The 18187-nt window shown below is 40.7% G+C and overlaps 1 protein-coding gene across 1 annotated transcript in view; it reads right to left on the reverse strand.

The window, feature by feature from the left end:
• PTPRN2 (protein tyrosine phosphatase receptor type N2) overlaps positions 1-18187 on the reverse strand; it is a 1146107-nt gene that overhangs the window by 835448 nt on the left and 292472 nt on the right. The window contains exon 3 of the mRNA XM_089694046.1: positions 16817-16930. Coding sequence (XP_089550172.1) covers positions 16817-16930 — 114 coding nt within the window. The remainder of the gene's footprint in view (positions 1-16816; positions 16931-18187) is intronic.

The following is an 18187-nucleotide window of genomic DNA, read 5'->3' on the forward strand; positions in this document are numbered from 1 at the left end:
TCAAATCGGGTAGAAGAAGAGGATGAAAGGCTAATAGGTTTACATATCCAAAGCTATCTCTCTACTCCTCAACCATATGTATGTCACACAATTTCATCAAACTCAATCTGTCAAAAACTGAGCTTGTAATATTTCCTCCTCACCGATCTCCCTCCCCTACCATTGAGATGAATAGTACAACTATCAGTCTCTACATACATGCCAGGGTGCTCAGTGTAGTCCTAGATTCTGATCTTTCATTTTGGCCCCTCATCTAATCACTGACTAAATTTTTCTGCCTTAACCTCTGTAACATTACAAAATTCTCCCCTTCTTAACCTATGACACAACCAAGCTATTCATTTGCTCCCTGGTTTTCTCCCACTTTGACTATCGCACCTTCCTTCTCTTTGGCCTATATATACAAAGGCTATTTTCATTTCAGTCTATCATGGATAATGCTGTAAGTATACTTGTATACTATGAATGCTACTCATCCACCTTACTAAATGATCTCCGGCTGCCGTCCTTCTCTGCTGATCCCTCCGCTTTCTTCCACTAGCCCAACGTATAAAATGTAAAATACTAACAACATGCTCACCATTCAAGCTCACCCAATATCACCCAAATGTGCACTTCATTCCTACTAAGACCTCCTGCTCTCTAGCAATTTCATTACCTCCTCCTATGCTCACCTCCCCGAATTCTCCAGAGCTTCTCATATCCTCTGGAACCCCCTACCCCAATCTGTCCGGTTATCTCCTACTCTGCCTGCTTATAGGAGATCCCTGCAAACACATCTTTTCAGGAAGGCCTATCCTATCTTTTCCATAAGCACTATCATTACCTCCTGCACCACTTGCCCCTCTCTATTAGATTGTAAGCTCCCAAGAGCAGCGTCCTTCTAATCCTCCTTTATCACATTTATTGTGATTGCATTTTTTTCCCTTTATTTTATAAAGCACTGCACAAACTGCTGATGCTATATGAAACTTGTATAAAAATAATAATAAGACACATTCAGGTACAGGCAGTCCCAGGTTATGAATATAGGTTCTGTAGGTTTGTTCTTGAACTTGTATGTAAGTTAGAACAGGTACATTTAGTGCAACTCCAGCCAAAAAATTATTTGTAAGTTTTGGATAGTATAAGGAAGGGTTAACTGGTCATGCAGTGATGTGGGATTGCTGACAGGTCCACCGGACAGTAGGTGGCAGCAAGATGGCTGACCGGCGATTTCTGGGGCCAGCGTGACATCACGCTGCCTCCGTTCTTAGGTATGAGTCTAATGTAAGTTGGATGTTTGTAACTTTTGTCTGTACTTACATCTGTTATATTTAAAGAGTAACTTTAATACATGTACACCTTATAATTCTTCTCAATGTGCTTGTTACATCTTTATCATTTATTGTCAGATAAACTTGCCTTACATCCTCACAATACTGTGTTGTTATGAGAACTGCATTAGAGATATGTAAAAAAATCTTGTCTCATAATGTCAAGGTGATGTATATTGCCTCCAATCTGACAACAGGACATGCTACTACAAAGGAAGAGGACTGGATCATTTCACAAGAAGTACACGTGTAAGATTTCAATGCACCCACCGTTGTCAAAACAAGCAGAGTAAGGAAACAAAATTGTTAAAAGGAAGAAATTACATTTGAAAATATATATTTATATATATACACTGCTCAAAAAAAATTAAAGGAACACTTTGAAAACACATCAGATCTCAATGGGGAAAAATATCACGCTGGATATCTATACTGATATGGACTGGGTAATGTGTTAGGAACGTAAGGATGCCCCATCGTTTGATGGAAATGAAAATTATCAATCTACAGAGGACTGAATTCAAAGATACCCCGAAAATCAAAGTGAGAAAAACTATGCAGCAGGCTAGTCCATTCTGCTGAAATTTCATTGCAGAAACTCAAAATGGTACTCAGTAGTCTGTATGGCCCCCACGTGCTTGTATGCATGCCTGACAATGTCGGGGCATGCTCCTAATAAGACGACGGATGGTGTCCTGGGGTATTTCCTCCCAGATCTGGACCAGGGCATCACTGAGCTCCTGGACAGTCTGAGGTGCAACCTGGAGGCGTCAGATGGACCAAAACGTGATATCCCAGAGGTGTTCTATTGGATTTAGGTCAGGCGAGCATAGGGGCCATTCAATGGTACCAATACCTTCATCCTCCAGGAACTGCCTGCATACTCTCGCCACATGAGTCTGGGCATTGTCATGCATCACTAGGAACCCAGGACCCACTGCACCAGAGTAGGGGCTGACAATGGGTCCAAGGATTTCATCCCGATACCTAATGGCAGTCAGGGTGCCATTGTCTAACCTGTAGAGGTCTGTGTGTTCCTCCATGGATATGCCTCCCCAGACCACTACTGACCCACCACATGCAGTGTAATGTTCTCCATGTGTTCTCACATATGCTCAGAGTGAACCTGCTCTCATCTGTGAAAAGCACAGGGAGCCAGTGGCGGACCTGCCAATTCTTGTGTTCAATGGCAAAAACCAATCGAGCTCTATGGTGTCGGGCAGTGAGCACAGGGCCCAAAAGAGGACATCGGGCCCTCAGATCACCCTCATGAAGTCTGTTTCTGATTGTTTGGTTAGAGATATTCACACCAGTGGCCTGCTGGAGGTCATTTTGTATGGCTCTGTCAGTGCTCATCCTGTTCCTCTATGCACAATGGAGCAGATACCAGTCCTGCTGATGGGTTAAGGACCTTCTACGGCCCTGTCCAGCTCACCTAGAGTAACTGCCTGTCTTCTGGAATATCCTCCATGCTCTTGAGACTGTGCTGGGAGACACAGCAAACCTTCTGGCAATGGCATGTATTGATGTGCCATCCTGGAGGAGTTGGACTGCCTGTGCAATCTCTGTAGGGTCCAGGTATTGCCTCATGCTACTGATAGTGACACTGACCCTAGCCAAATGCAAAACTAGTGAAAAAAGTCAGAAAAGATGAGTGGGGAAAAAAGATATACTGACAGGAACTACCAGTGTCATGATAGTTCATTGAGAACTACAAGCCGATAGCCTCTAAGGCTGTCGGGACTTGTAGTTTCTCATTCGCACTTTTTTAAAACTTGACAGCTACCAGGAAGGAGGAGGGGGGTGGGGTGTGAATTGAAAAGATCCCCCGCTAGCTGTCAAAGGGGGGTAGCGGTGGGGAGCGGGGGCCAGTAATTTCATAACATATTACATGTTACACCCTGAATATGGGTGTTACTCCCTGAATATGGGTGCAACATGTAACATTTTATGAAAAGTGAACTTATCCTTTAAGTTACCAAATTCAAAATAATATGTGGCTTTTGCATGGACTCTGTTCAAATGTGTGAACTTCTGACTGCCACACTTTTGCCCTAGATCAGCAGGATCCAAAAGAAATCTGTACAAGTGGTGGCATGGAGAGTAGCTCAGGCCTTGCTGTGAATAACTAATAATGAATAACTAAGGCCTAGAGGAAGAACATTACACAATGCAGAACTAACCAACTGAGGCTTGAATTGAACAAAGCCCAAACTGCAATTTCAAGCACAAAAAAAATAAAAACACTGGGATGACCTTTTTTTTATGTGCTACATGGCACAAATAGCAACTATTCTCTTTTACCTATTATTTTTCTTTATAGCGTTGATACTTTTTTTAATGGGAACTGAATGCAGCCCTAAGCCATAGGTCAGTAAGGACATAGATAGACACAGGCCCAAAATATGAAATGTTCCCTGAGGAATCTCCAAAGAATTGGAACAATATGCCAGCAACAGCTGCCAGATATTAGGATATTATGGGGGCAGAAAGTAACAAAACCAGTCAACACAGGAGGACATAGGGTGTTTTAGCCTGCAGCAGGTTTAGTAATGAAGGATTAAATGTGGGGTCAGTAACACAGGTAGTCACTATATATCATGACACAGTTCCAAGACCATTGCTACACAACCACAAGCAATGTAACCTAGCAAGAGTGCTAAAATACAGTTGTATTGCTATAACCAGGGCTGGGATGAGGGGGGGCAGGAAGGGCAGCTGCCCCAGGAGGAGATTTTTCATGTGGGGGGTGGCCCATGGTGAACTGCATCCTTCTCATCACCATAGCGAGGAACTTGTCGGATCCGGTACTGAGATTCCAGATATTTACCCTCAGTTCACACCTAAGCGTTTTCTGCAGCGTTTTGCAGAAACGCACTGCACTCCATTTAACATGAGTTTACTTTGAGTCCATTTAACATGATTTCCTATGGGACACATTCACATCTCTGTGTTTTCACTGGTGCATTTTTTGAAAAGGGTCAGATACTTTTGTAAAGCAAAAAGTTGCGTTTTTAATGCTATTGACTTCAATGGAAATGCTGCAGAAAAGCATGTAGTGCGTTTTTGCTGCATTTTTGCCACGTTTTTAATGCATTTTGCATTTTAATCTGCCTAGCAACAACAAAAAAAATGAAATGCATAAAAAATGCATCAAAACGCGTCAAAAATGCATGTGCAAAAACCCAAAACGCACCGTAAAACACACTGCAGAAACAGATCAAATGCAAATTGCATAGGTGTGAACCTAGCCTTAGGGAGTTTACCGCATTTCTACACCCCCAGCTATTTCTGTTAGATGACTGAGCCCCGCATAAATACAAACTGGATGCATTTCGATCCGCATCTGATTTGCATGGAATGTGAACCAAATCGGCTTTCTATGGGGCCAATTCACATATACACGGGCTGGCCGCAGTGCGATTTTAAAAAGTCAGGTATGATTTTCAGCCCAGTTTAGGAGCAATTTCAAGCGTCATACACTTTCAAAATTTGCACCTGAATCGCTGAAAGAAACCGCATTGAACTCCTTTTATAAAATCGCACTGAAACCGTCCCCACATGTGAAGCCGGTCTGAAAGCGCATAAATCGGTGTCACTGCTCTCATCAACACATTAATTATAGCAGCAACGAAGACAGGCCTGCTGGAGGAGGAGCGAGAAGGGAGGAATAGTAGGCTGATTAGGCTGATTCCCCCTCCATCCAGCTACAGCACACAGACAGCAGACAGAGTGGGGAATCCGAATAAATGAAGATACAGGACAGCGCTATACACATTCCTATAGTGAGCTGCCTGTGAATGACGTGCAATGTCTGCCTCCTAATCATATGTGAATGTATTACTTGGTTTTCTGCAACCCGGCCAGGGCTGGGTCATCTCATACATGCTGGAGACGACATGCATTCCTAGGGCTTGCTGCTAGTTCTACAAAATGACACAACTAGAATTTATTAAGCTTTTGTGAGAGTTACAATACAGTATTACTGGGCTGTTGATCTAAACCAGGAGTCTTCAAACATTCTAAACAAAGGGCCAGTTTACTGTCTTTCACACTTTAGAGGGGGCCACACTGTGCCCAGTGGGAGTAAACAGTGTCCCATTTTAGGTATTAGGGAGAGAAATAGTGGCACATTGTTGATGTCAGTGGCAGGAATAGTGCCCTATTGTTGGTGTCAGTAGGAGGAATTATGCTCCATTGTTGGTGTCTGTAGGAGGATTTATACCCCATTGCTGGCGTCTGTGGGAGTAATAGTGCCCCATTGTTGGTATCAGTGGGAGGAATAGTGTCCCATTGTTGGTATCAGTGGGAGGAATAGTGCTCTATCATTGGTGTCAGTGGGAGGAATTATGCCCCATTGTTGGTGTCAGTGGGAGGAATTATGCCCCATTGTTGGTGTCAGTGGGAGGAATAATGCCCCAAAGCTGGCATCTGTGGGAGGAATAGTGCCCCATTGTTAGTGTCAGTGGGAGGAATAGTGCCCCATCATTGGTATCAGTGGGAGGAATTATGCCTCATTGTTGGTGTCAGTGGGAGGAATTATGCCCCATCGTTGGCATCTGTGGGAGGAATAGTGCCCCATCGTTAGTGTCAGTGGAAGGAATAGTGCCCCATTGTTAGTGTCAGTGGGAGGAATAGTGCCCTATTGTTGGTGTCATTGGAAGGAATTATCCAGTGGGAGGAATAGTGCCCCAACGTTAGTGTCAGTGGGAGGAATAGTGTCCCATTGCTGGAGTCTGTGGGAGTTATAGTGCCCCATTGTTGGTATCAGTGGGAGGAATTATGCCTCATTGTTGGTGTCAGTGGGAGGCATTATGCCCCATCGTTGGCATCTGTGGGAGGAATAGTGCCCCATCGTTAGTGTCAGTGGGAGGAATAGTGCCCTATTGTTGGTGTCATTGGAAGGAATTATCCAGTGGGAGGAATAGTGCCCCAACGTTAGTGTCAGTGGGAGGAATAGTGTCCCATTGCTGGAGTCTGTGGGAGTTATAGTGCCCCATTGTTGGTATCAGTGGGAGGAATAGTGCCCCATCATTGGTATCAGTGGGAGGAATTATGCCTCATTGTTGGTGTCAGTGGGAGGAATTATGCCCCATCGTTGGCATCTGTGGGAGGAATAGTGCCCCATCGTTAGTGTCAGTGGGAGGAATAGTGCCCCATTGTTGGTGTAATTGGAAGGAATTATCCAGTGCGAGGAATAGTGCCCCATCGTTAGGGTCAGTGGGAGGAATAGTGCCCCCCATTGCTGGCATCTGTGGGAGTAAAAGTGCCCCATTGTTGGTATCAGTGGGAGGAATAGTGCCCTATCATTGGTGTCAGTGTGAGGAATTATGCCCCATTGTTGGTGTCAGTGGGAAGAATTATATTAAACTGCAGTAAAAGATACAAATAAATATCATAAAATATATACAGTATAACGTCCATAAGGTGACTGTAGGTGCTCATATATATCCTGCGTTTATCCAAAATTTGGTGCTTGTGCAATCAGATATGGAAGAAATGCGTAACTCCCCGGAACGTGCAATATAATGCGCGTTTGAATAATATAGCCTGATGTCATCAATTGGTCATCTGAGATGGGCCAGGTATAAGATTAACTCCCTCTGCAGATGGATAGGTCCTAGGACTTTAAATGATGATTCAGGAAATTCCAGAGTTTCCCTTAAGGGATGGATGGGTGCAGCTCACAGGGTGTAAAAGAGGCTCCCTCTCTGGAGACTGGATAATGGATGTCTGAAAACCAATACTCCCCAAGGGAGTTAAGGCAGGGAAATATCGATAGTGTAGTAATTTCAATAATTTATTGAAGGTATTAAAAGCATCCAGGTAAAGAAGCATACAATATGCGAGTAATTGTTGGTGTCAGTGGCCTCATTGTTGGTGTCAGTGGCAGGAATTATGCCCCATTATTGGTCTCAGTGGCAAACATAGTGCCTCAAGGGCTGGATAAAGGCAAGCAAAAGGCCACATCCAGCCCCTGAACTGCAGTTTGAGACCTCTGTTATAGACATAAAACAAGGTCTGGAAGAGCTGATGATGGTTCTGTGCTGAACTTGTGTCATCATGGCGCCTGTAGGCGTAAATCAGGGGCCAATGGCTCTGTGTTGAGCTTGTGGTGTCTTGATGCCTATAAACTCACCACATGAAAGGAGATTTTTCAAGCAAGCTTATATTGGATTGTCAAATATATTATTGTCTGTAGTACAATGCTAATATTATAAAATAAAAGCATATGACATGGCTTTAGATCTCCTTTACCCAAATCCATTTTTGCTGCAGTTTACAGGTCAAATATTTGTCCATCATAATTGTGACTTAGGCCCAGGCCCTATTGCCTACATAGAGTATTGCTGCAATTGCCTATTTCTTGCTCTCATATTGTCACTATTTCCTGTTTGTTGTTTACGTGTTGTCAGGATTGCCAGGTTGTTGCCCACGTATTGTAATATTTACCTGGTTGTTGACTTTGTACTGCCCATTTTGCCATGTTTTTCATCTGCATATTGTCAAATCACAGCTGTTTGTTTAGAGGAGCATGTTGCTATAATTTAATCCCTGGCAGACCTGCCGTTGTCAAACCTGAGCACGGTTAGCCAAATATTTTGCCACAACACACTATGCATGTGTACTGATATTAAATCCTGCAAGGAGAACACACAGGAAGAAGGTCCCACAAAGATCAACGGACCTGGACCTACATAGTGATGCTGAGACAAGAGTAGTGACAGCTGGGAGTGGGATACCAACTGCAGAAGACAATCAGGCTTGCACAAGAGGGTGCACTTTATTTATTTATTACAGGCACTTATATAGTGTTGTCAACTTATGGAGCGCTTTACATATATATATTGTACATTCACATCAGTCCCTAACCCTCAAGGAGCATATAATCTAAGGTCCCTAACTTACATTCATACATACAAATACTAGGGCCAGTTAAGACAGGAGCCAATTAACCTACCAGCATGTTTTTGAAGTGTAGGAGGAAACCGGAGTACCCAGAGGAAGCCCATGCAAGTACAGGGAGAACATGCAAACTCCAGGCAGGTGGTGCCATGGTTGGGATTTGAAACAACAACCCTAGGGCTGCCAGGTGGAAGTGCTAACCATTTAGCCACTGTGCTGCCCTAGCTTGGCATCTTCGCCATGGGCACCAGATGAGCTTGTCCAGCCACACACTATGACTTTGATCTCTATAATATTTATGCTACAACTGCTTCTGTTTGGTTGACCCCGTCCCCAGTGATCTTTTCCTCTGGAAGAGAAAGATATTCTAATGCTATACAGGGCACTCTTGGCCAACACAATGGTAGGTCTCTGAGAGAAAACTAAATTCACATAACTTTGAAACAGTAAGATGCTGATCTATAGCAATCCCTGCTCAAGCCATACACCAAGGGAGAACTAGCTATAAGTGTATGGGTAAAACAGAGAAGCCTTAAAGCCTGCTGTCTAAACTAGAGTCATTTAAATAGCCAAAGGTTATTTACTATTGGTGCCAAAAGCAACCAATTCTGCGCTTACAGAACTTTATTAAGACTCTTTGTATTGATAATGACTATATAATACAAGTTTGTTATATTTCTAGAGAGACTGCATTTATAAAAATTCTAGGCTTTTGCTGAGTAAGAAATATGGTATTGTGGCCAGTGATCCCTATTCAACATATTTGCTTATCACAGGAAAAGTACAGGAGGCACAGTTATACCAACAAAATTAAGCTCCCAAAGTATATAACCCTGAAGCAGGGGCGGACTGACCATTTGGAAACTCGGGCACTGTCCGAGGGCCCAGGGTCAGTAGGGGGCCCCATGAGATGCCCCTGGTACCTTTTTCATAGGCTTTTTTGAGTTTGGGCAAGGACACAGGGGCCCCATGATCCCCTATTGCCCGGGGGCCCCATGAGTTGTCAGTCCACCCCTGCCCTGAAGGCACCACTGAGTGTTAAAAGTATTAAGGTCAATTATTAGACACTATGGGGATTATTTACTAAAACTGGAGGGTGCATAATCTGGTTCAGTTCTGCACAGAAACCAATCTGCTTCCAGGATTTATTGTCAAAGCCTAATTGAACATGCTGAAATTGGAAGCTGATTTGTTTCTATGCAGAACTGCACCAGATTTTGCACCCTCCAGGTTTAGTAAATCTCCTTCTAAATCTAATTTTTTAACTTTAATTTTACAAGACTAGTTATGGTTTACATTATAACATATTTAGGAAAAACTAAAAGACTAATGTGGGAAATGACTGACCAGCAAGCCTGACCACTGATCATTTTTTGTTTTAAGTAAGGAGTTCAGAAATGCTGTGGATCTAATTAATATATTTGTAATTTTATTTTCTGTTTGAAAATAATCATTTTGTTTTTTTTTATAGAATGGGGTCCATAGCCCAATAACCATTCCACAACCTAAAAAAAAAAGGGTAGCCTTTTTTGTCTAAATCATGACTGGACCTTTTCAGGATCTGTGACTCTAGCTATGCTACCAAAGTATAACTCTCAAGATCATCTTGTCAGGTAAGTCCAAAGCTGTACAAAAGTAGGGAAAGCTATAGAGTAAGGGAAAAATGTATATGGGTAAAGAGCTGGTTAGTAGACTGAAATTAATAGGTGGTTGGTCCATGCCCATTTGTTGTACTCATTTTGTCAGAACTGCCCATTCATGCACATACTGTCAGAATTGCCAGCTTGTTGCCCACATTTGTTACAACTCCCTATACATTACTTGGAGTACAGTTAGGATAAAAAGACCTGGGGATGGACTTCAGAATACTGGTTAACACAAATCTATGCAGCATCGCCCAACATAAAGTGACAGCTACAAAGGCAAAAATATTGAAATGTATGTAAGGGAGATAAAACGTGTGATATAAGAGTTCAGTTTTGCTTCATAGAAATCACTTGTAAAGTTGCATCACGAATATTGAGTAAAATGTTGGACACCATATTATAAGAAGGACCTAAAAGATTTGGGGAAAACACTGTACAGCTCAGTTAAAAAAGTGTGGATAGCCTCACCTATGACATAAAAACAACTGGCCCCACAAAGCTTGTTAGGACAATTTAACAAAGTTGACATAGTTAGTCATCTAGTTACCTTGTACAGATATACAAAAAAGAATGATTTGGCAAGTTTACTTTTTCTCTGTGGACTGCATAAAGGACAAGCAACATATTGAAGAAATTAATTTTACTTTCCACATAGAAAGGGATTCACAAATCTCCTCTGCTCATGTGTCTAGGGTGTGCAGAATATACATTTAACCAATATGAATAGCTTATATATCCCATGAATGTGATCATATGTGCACCTTTATTTAGTCCTCTTAAATAATGACAGTGCACTTAAAAAAGAACCCCAGCTACCCTCCCCCCTCCCCCAAGAATTCTTTATCATGACTAGATGGCAGTTCATATATATATATATATATATATATATATATATATATACATATATACGCTATATTGCCAAAAGTATTGGGACGCCTGCGTGTACAACCAAGTGAACTTTAATGGCATTCCAGTCTTAGTCCATAGGGTTCAATATTGAGTCGGCCCTCCCTTTGCAGCTATAGTAGCTCCAACTCTTCTGGGAAGGCTGTCCACAAGGTTTAGGAGTGTGTCTATGGGAATGTTTGACCATTCTTTCAGAAGCACATTTGTGAGGTCAGGCACTGATGTTGGACGAGAAGGCCTGGCTCACAGTCTCTGCTCTTATACATCACAAAGGTGTTCTATCGGGTTGGGGTCAGGACTCTGTGCAGAACAGTCAAGTTTCTCCACCCCAAATTGGAAGGAATTGTACCCCTTTATTGGTGTCAGTGAGGGGAATTATGCCCCATTGTTGGTATCAGTGGATAAAATAGTGCTGGATAGGGCAGACCACTGCTCTAGACCAAAACTGCTGGAATTTGTAAGCAGTTGTATTTTTTTCAACCTAAATAACTATGAAACTATGAAAATGTGGATTACTGTTCTACCTGGGGCTACCCTCACTTCTCAGCACATGAAGAGACAACCAGCTGCCCATACTATGTGATTCTCAAATATTCAGTATTGTCATGCAGAAGTCATCCTAACCCTTCCATTTGTGCAGATATATGACGCTTTTGATCATCGCATCGAGACATACATCCATTTCTTTGCACGAATGATAGTACAAAAAGTGTACTTAAGCTTTGATAAATGCTATATGACTCTGTGCTTAGTAAAATGCAGAACAACCCATAATAGACTTGTACATTAAAGTCACTATAAGTACGATATGCTACTAATGCTCTCATATCTTTTATTTCCAACTATCACTTTGTTACTTTGATGAGTGTGATGATCTGTCTCATCGTGGAATTAATTATACTTCACCATCTGCTGGCAAGCATCCATTTCCTTTTGCTCTTTGATTATTCCCAGGATTGTTGAGTTTGTTTGATGTTGTTTTGCTGTAAAAGGTTGCACTTGTCAAAGTGGGAGATGATCCTGGCGCACATTAATATTTTGGTTGTTTGGAGACTAAGAAAAGTCACACTTTTTGGCAAGTTTCTATGTTCACTAAAAATGATCCAGCAGAGGGAACAGTCACAGAGCCAGACAGCTTTATTTTGGTTTTATTTCATGTAGGGAATCGAAATATCAGTTTTTTCTACCCTTTTTATTTTTTCATTTTCCCCACTGTATTTGTTTTGGATACACATTAAAGAGCACTTTTAGGCAACACATGAAATCAATCGGTGAAATGCTAGCAGGCAAACACTGCAACTTTAGTCTGACCATTCAGTTCACCTTAAAGGGTAAATGTGAACTAAAAAAGAAATACTCTCTATCCTTACCCTTTCTATCTATTTAGAATAAACAATATCTTCCAACGCAAAAGCCACTGTGCATTGCCCTGAAAGTCAGTGACTGAATTTCCATAGAAACACAATTGCTGGAGGCTTGCTCTTAAACCTTCCATATGCGACCTAAAGCCCCATAGGCTGCAGTTGAATCCCATCTCTCAAGCCAACTCACACATTGACAGAATTCAATTGCAGCCTAAAGGACAAAGAAGCACATGATCAAAGATCATTATTTATGTTCAGACATAAGTCTTCACACCAATATGAGTTCTGTTTATTGCTTCCTTATGATTGCACTCTTTTTGTAACCTCTTTCTCTTAATTTCTCTTTATCTGATGTTTCTCTAATCAGAAAACAGTTGTATTTAGTTTGAAAATTTTTGGTTTCCTGAGTGGTCTTTCAATTCTCTAACAGTGATAAGAATATTCAGCAAGATGGCCCTATAAATGGGTATTAAGGCAGGAAGGTGGTGTATCTTCCCACTCATAAGGAGTGCTGTGATTGGCTCTCACAGAGTAAGTTATATGATTTGCAGCCCATCACCCTGGCCCCCAATCAGAAGCCGTGACCGAAAGCTGTTGGTGACAGCTGTGGACACATGTGTGCAGTGACTTCACATAAAGGCCCACTCTGTCACTGCATATATGCGCTACACGGTACACAATATGCGCTACAGGCATTGAAGACATCCAAAATGTCGGCAACAAGGTGAAATAAAAAAAAATCTTCTTTATAGTATGCAAGGAGTAAATTATTCCAAAGAGCAACCAACACTAATGCATTTCAGTCAAGAAAAGACCTTATTCATAGCCTTGGGGCTTGACTGAAATGCATTACCGTTGGTTGCTCTGTGGAATATTTTACTCCTTGCAGATAATAAAGAAGGATTTTTTATATTTCACCTTGTTGCTGACATTTTGTTTTTGTCAATGTTCATACATGAGCAGATGGAGACTGCTGGTCTGGTACAGTGATTTTGAGCTTTAGCTCGAGAATTTCTAACCTGTCTAATGCAGGCAATGAAGAGGCTTTGTATCACCTCCTTATCTCCTGCTTTAACCCCATTGAAGCCTGCACTAGTGCTCCACAACCATGTGCATTGTATACGGTTGCAAGGCACTTGCAAAGCAACCCCATTCACCTGAATGGGTCGCGTTCAAAGCAACAGGGGTATACCTTTTGCCAGGGCCACAAAACATAAAATTGTGTCTGTAGCATGAATACACCCCCACCAGTTGCATCTGCAGCTAAAGGTGGGTAGCAGTTAAGGGGCAAACAAAGAGCAGCTCAACCACAGGGTTTACTGGCCCTCAACCACTAGTGTGAATGAGCCTTAAAACAGTCACTGTGCATCCCTACCAAACAAAAAACAAAGATCCACTCACATTACTAAGTGCCACTCCAGGCACTGGATATTCACACTATACAAAGAACTGCAGCACCGCCACTCTGTCTAACAGGCCTGGCTATTGTCGTCACTTCCGGTCTCCATTGAGCGTCACTTCTGGTGTTCTGGAGTCCATTCGTGGAACGCATGCCGGCCCTGTTAGACAGCGTAGCGGTGCTGCAGTTCTTTGTATTGTGTGAATATCCAGTGCCTGGAGTGGCACTTATTAATGTGAGTGGATCTTTGTCTTGTCTTGCATACTTTTTAATAAAACTTACTACGCTGTGGAAGGAATTCTCTTTATATCTGTGTATTGTTATAAAAGCATTGGGTCTGAGAAGGAGATTCTGGTGAGATTTGCCTCCTTTATAACACTGCCTGGTTTACATGATATGCCCGAATTGGAACTAGATCTGGAGATCCTGGTGATGTCTGCTTCCTTTATTACTTGCTCTGACCATTTGATAAGCGTGGATTGTGATTGGATCTGGTAAGCCTTTCATTTTACCGCACATTGGTGGTGAAGAATTCTTGGTTATCGCATTGGACACAGCTGTTGGGTGCATGGTTGGATTGCCAATATTTCGAAAGGATAATCAAAAGTTTTATATGGACATATTGAAATGTTTTGAGTTGTAGTGTTCATATATCTATGTTCATATTTTCACAATGATGTTTTCACCATGCACTAATTCATAGTTTTTTAGAGATTAGCACCTTTATTGGTATGTAAAAAGAGTATTCATACTCTTAAGAGCTGCTTCCCTATTCTAAAAAATATATTTTCTACACCCACATACATTTTTATATATAATTAAAAAAAATTCACATTTTTTGTACTGACATACTCTTTAAGCTTTCCTGTAAAATCAGCAGGGTATGTGAACCCCTGACCAATGAGTAAGAACTATATTTAAATCACCATCCTGAAATGATCCAGAAGTACGCATGGCTTTAGTAAGCACAGAGAGTCTGTATATGGGAGCCCTAAAATTAAAGTTATACTTTAGTGTTTGTCTTCCAGTCTGAGTGTCACTGTATAGGGATCACAGAAGGCTGATATCATGATAGTTTCCGATACTTACATTATTTATTTAAAAACACAGAGAAACTAAACTCTGAAAGCTGTGCCCAGAAAAATCAAGTAGAGTACAAAGGACTAGTCACCAGTCGTAGTACGTTGTTATAATAAACATTGATTTACAAAGAACTTGAAATTAGTCATTATGCCATTAACTATAATAGTTTACAGGTACGGTAACTACATCTGTGTGTGTGTATATATATATATATATATATATATATATATATATATATGTTTCTCCACTTTTTTAACACATATATATATATATATATGTATAAAAGTATGGAAACTTTTTGAAGACCCCTTGTATACCTGTATTCTGGCTATTTCTATATATGGTTACTTATATTATACTGCATACTGTGATCTTTCTGATCTTACCACAGATGGTCACATTCCTTACCTAGATACCATTATAAATCCAGAACTGGTTAAAACTAGTGTTAACTTGGAAGCCCCCCTTGATAAATTTCACACATACAGTGCTCAGCATAAATGAGTACACCCCAACAGATTTGTCAGAAAACCTTTACTTTCCTTTCAGAATCAACATTTTCTATGTGACATTATACTACAAAATACTCCCACAAATGCAGGACATTGACGCAAACAAGACTTGTTCATTTGCACACACAAAAATTTATTTTTCCTAAAAAATTCATTCAAGACCATGTTGCAAAAATGAATACACTCTTAGGAGCAAAGCTAAATTTTAGATAACAAAAGCCTAATTAACAAGAATTCAACTACAAGTGAGTCTAATTATTCATTAAACAAGTGTCCAGCAGACAGCTGATTAAAAAAGGGCATTACTTTACAAGGAAAACCCCTCCCACTTCATGCTATCAGCAATGGCACCACATGGAAGAAAACTGTCACAAGGCCTGAGAAAGAAAATAATTTCTTTACACAAGAAAGGTGAAGGCTACAAAAAGATCAGCAAAGATATACTTATCAGTCAGAATACTGTAGCAAAACTGATACCAAAATGTAACAAAGATGAAATTGCAACCATCTCACAGAGACGTCCAGACTTTCCACAGAGGTTAACACCTCAGCAGAAATGTCTTCTGATGAGAAGGGTTGAAGAAGATCGCCATGCAAGTTCATTGCAGTTAGCTAAAGAAGTAGAAAGCCAAACTGGGGTGATTGTTTCCCCAAATTGGTGAATTTGCTGAGAACCTTGTGTGAAGATTGTCAACTCCAGGACTTTCTGATGTTTCCAGACGTAGAGGGGTTCCCTGGATTGAATTGAAGCTGTTTTTATCCAGCTTATCATCTGTACTCTATCTTTAACCAAAGCTAAGGACATTTTTTTTAATACTATACTATTTGTGAGTTGTTTGAATTATTGCACTACACTCACAAATCTGAAGGGTAAGCATATGAACTTGTCAACAAATAAATAAATGTAACAAGTAATGTAACTCTTTGTTGCACCATTGTCTTCCTGCAGCTACTCTTTCCACATTACTGACTGCCATACAGTCTTCAGCCACATGTGGAGCCAGCCATCTTGGTAGAGGAAGGGCTTTGCTTCCTCATGTCAGAACCTCCAGCAAGTAGAACAGTGAACAACACGGATCTTAATGGCTCATGTTAGGTCTATGGGCAGGTCTGTCTCTGTTCCATCAAAAGAGAAAAAAAAGAACACAGATCTTTTTCAATTTTCTTTGAACCTAGATGGGTTCAGAGATAATTGGATGTAAATTGATGCACGTCCAATTACATTCGCCTGCCCAAGGACTAATAGGAAGCTTGAGTTTAGATCCACCTGAAAAAAATAAAGAGGCAAATCTGATTGGATTGCCCATGTAAAAGGAGCCTCATAGCTATGAGGCTGTAGGCATAGGAGTGCCTAGGCACCTTCACATAGCAGGAAGTACACTGATATTTTTCGGGAGGAATTCCAAACAAAAGGTAGATCTTTTAGGGTACTGCTTAGGCACAATAAACACTTCCATATTTTCCATACAACACTGCAAAGCTACCTTTTTGAGTTCAGTTCTATTTTAACAATATATATTGAATACATAGCAGCATTCAATCTTTTCTTTAGTCTGTCTGGACTCCTACTTAAAGAAATGATATATACTGTGCACTACATATATATGTATGCTAAGCATATGGTGAAAAAAATTGGTCTTTAGGCATGATAATTGTCCTATAAACTGTACTTTAAGCCAGTTACCTCTGTGGGAGAGCTTCTGAAGAATGCTCCTCAGACGCTGCACAACAGGAGGTGAAACTTCGTACTTGAATACGTCTATCACCGGTCGCCGCTGACATCTCCCGAACACTCCATCTGCATCGGAGACAAAGAAAAACATTTTTCAAAGCATGTTCACACACATATGCTGCAGGTAATCACATGTTATATTTCATTACTCAGCACTACTGATTAATAGGCAAAGTGGAAAAAAACATGAAGGGAAAACACATGATTGATTTTATTTTCTGCTGGCGTAACATATACAATCTTCCATAAAATCAAACATTAGCATTCATGAGGCATATAAATCCCTGACTCCTGAGTGTGTATGCAGAAGATATACAGTATCTCCGAGCGCTGATAATGTAGCAGCGGAATTTAATTGGTATTTGTTTGGTCTGTTGATTGCCGTGAATGTGACAAGAAATGTATTATTTTTCATATCTGAATTCTGATGGTTTCCTGGCAGTATGAAGAAACGAAACAGAACAAGCTGAGAATTAACCTGAGAAATGATTACGTATTAAATGAGATAAAGGAAATTAACAGGATCTTTAACAAACTTTTTTTTTTTGAAAAATAATATTAAAAATACCCCCAAGTAGTCATGATAAACTCTTAAGCTGCATGCATTTGACACAAACTATCATAAACAAAGCCCATGTGAGCTTTAGTGAAAGGGAGTCCTGAGTGCAGGGCCCAAAGCAACAGGGAAGGGTTCTTTGATTTTAATAAAATTACCTTTATTAGATGAGTGCCTATTTCTTATGAAGGAGTAGTGTTTTTGTATATTTTTGAATGAGGATTCGGTTAAACCACTCTTTAGCTGGCAGCATCAATATCCATGTCCAATCATCCAGAGAGACTGTGTGAGGTGGATTCCAGGTTGTGGAGCAGGCTGACCTTTCTCCTTCTTACATCAAGAGATCTGAGTGCATATACTGACATCTGATAGAAAACGATGTGAGGAGGAGAATTGATTTCCTGATGTATTGGAGGATCGCATCTTGGGAGTTAATCATTATACAAGTGTATATTGCTGTTCTATTTTTAGACAGCAACATCTTTTAGTGAGTTTTCATTTTAGCCATTGGTGGAGGTGACACTCTTGAATGTCCTGGATCACTGGGTGAAGACTTCTTATGGAGGACAGTGGGACTATATATGTGGTTCATTATACTATCTTCTACATAGCGTCTATAATATTCATCAAAGCACCATTGGACTTTCAGTTTTTCAATGTATATGTTATTTTACATTGCTGCACATTATTGAATTCATATTTCTATATGTGGATATTCATCAAAGCACCATTGGACTTTCAATTTTTCAACATATATGTTATTTTAC

Source organism: Staurois parvus, unplaced genomic scaffold (genome assembly GCF_062004578.1).
Source record: "Staurois parvus isolate SC_StPar_1 unplaced genomic scaffold, SC_StPar_1.0 ptg000005l, whole genome shotgun sequence".
NCBI lineage: Eukaryota > Metazoa > Chordata > Amphibia > Anura > Ranidae > Staurois > Staurois parvus.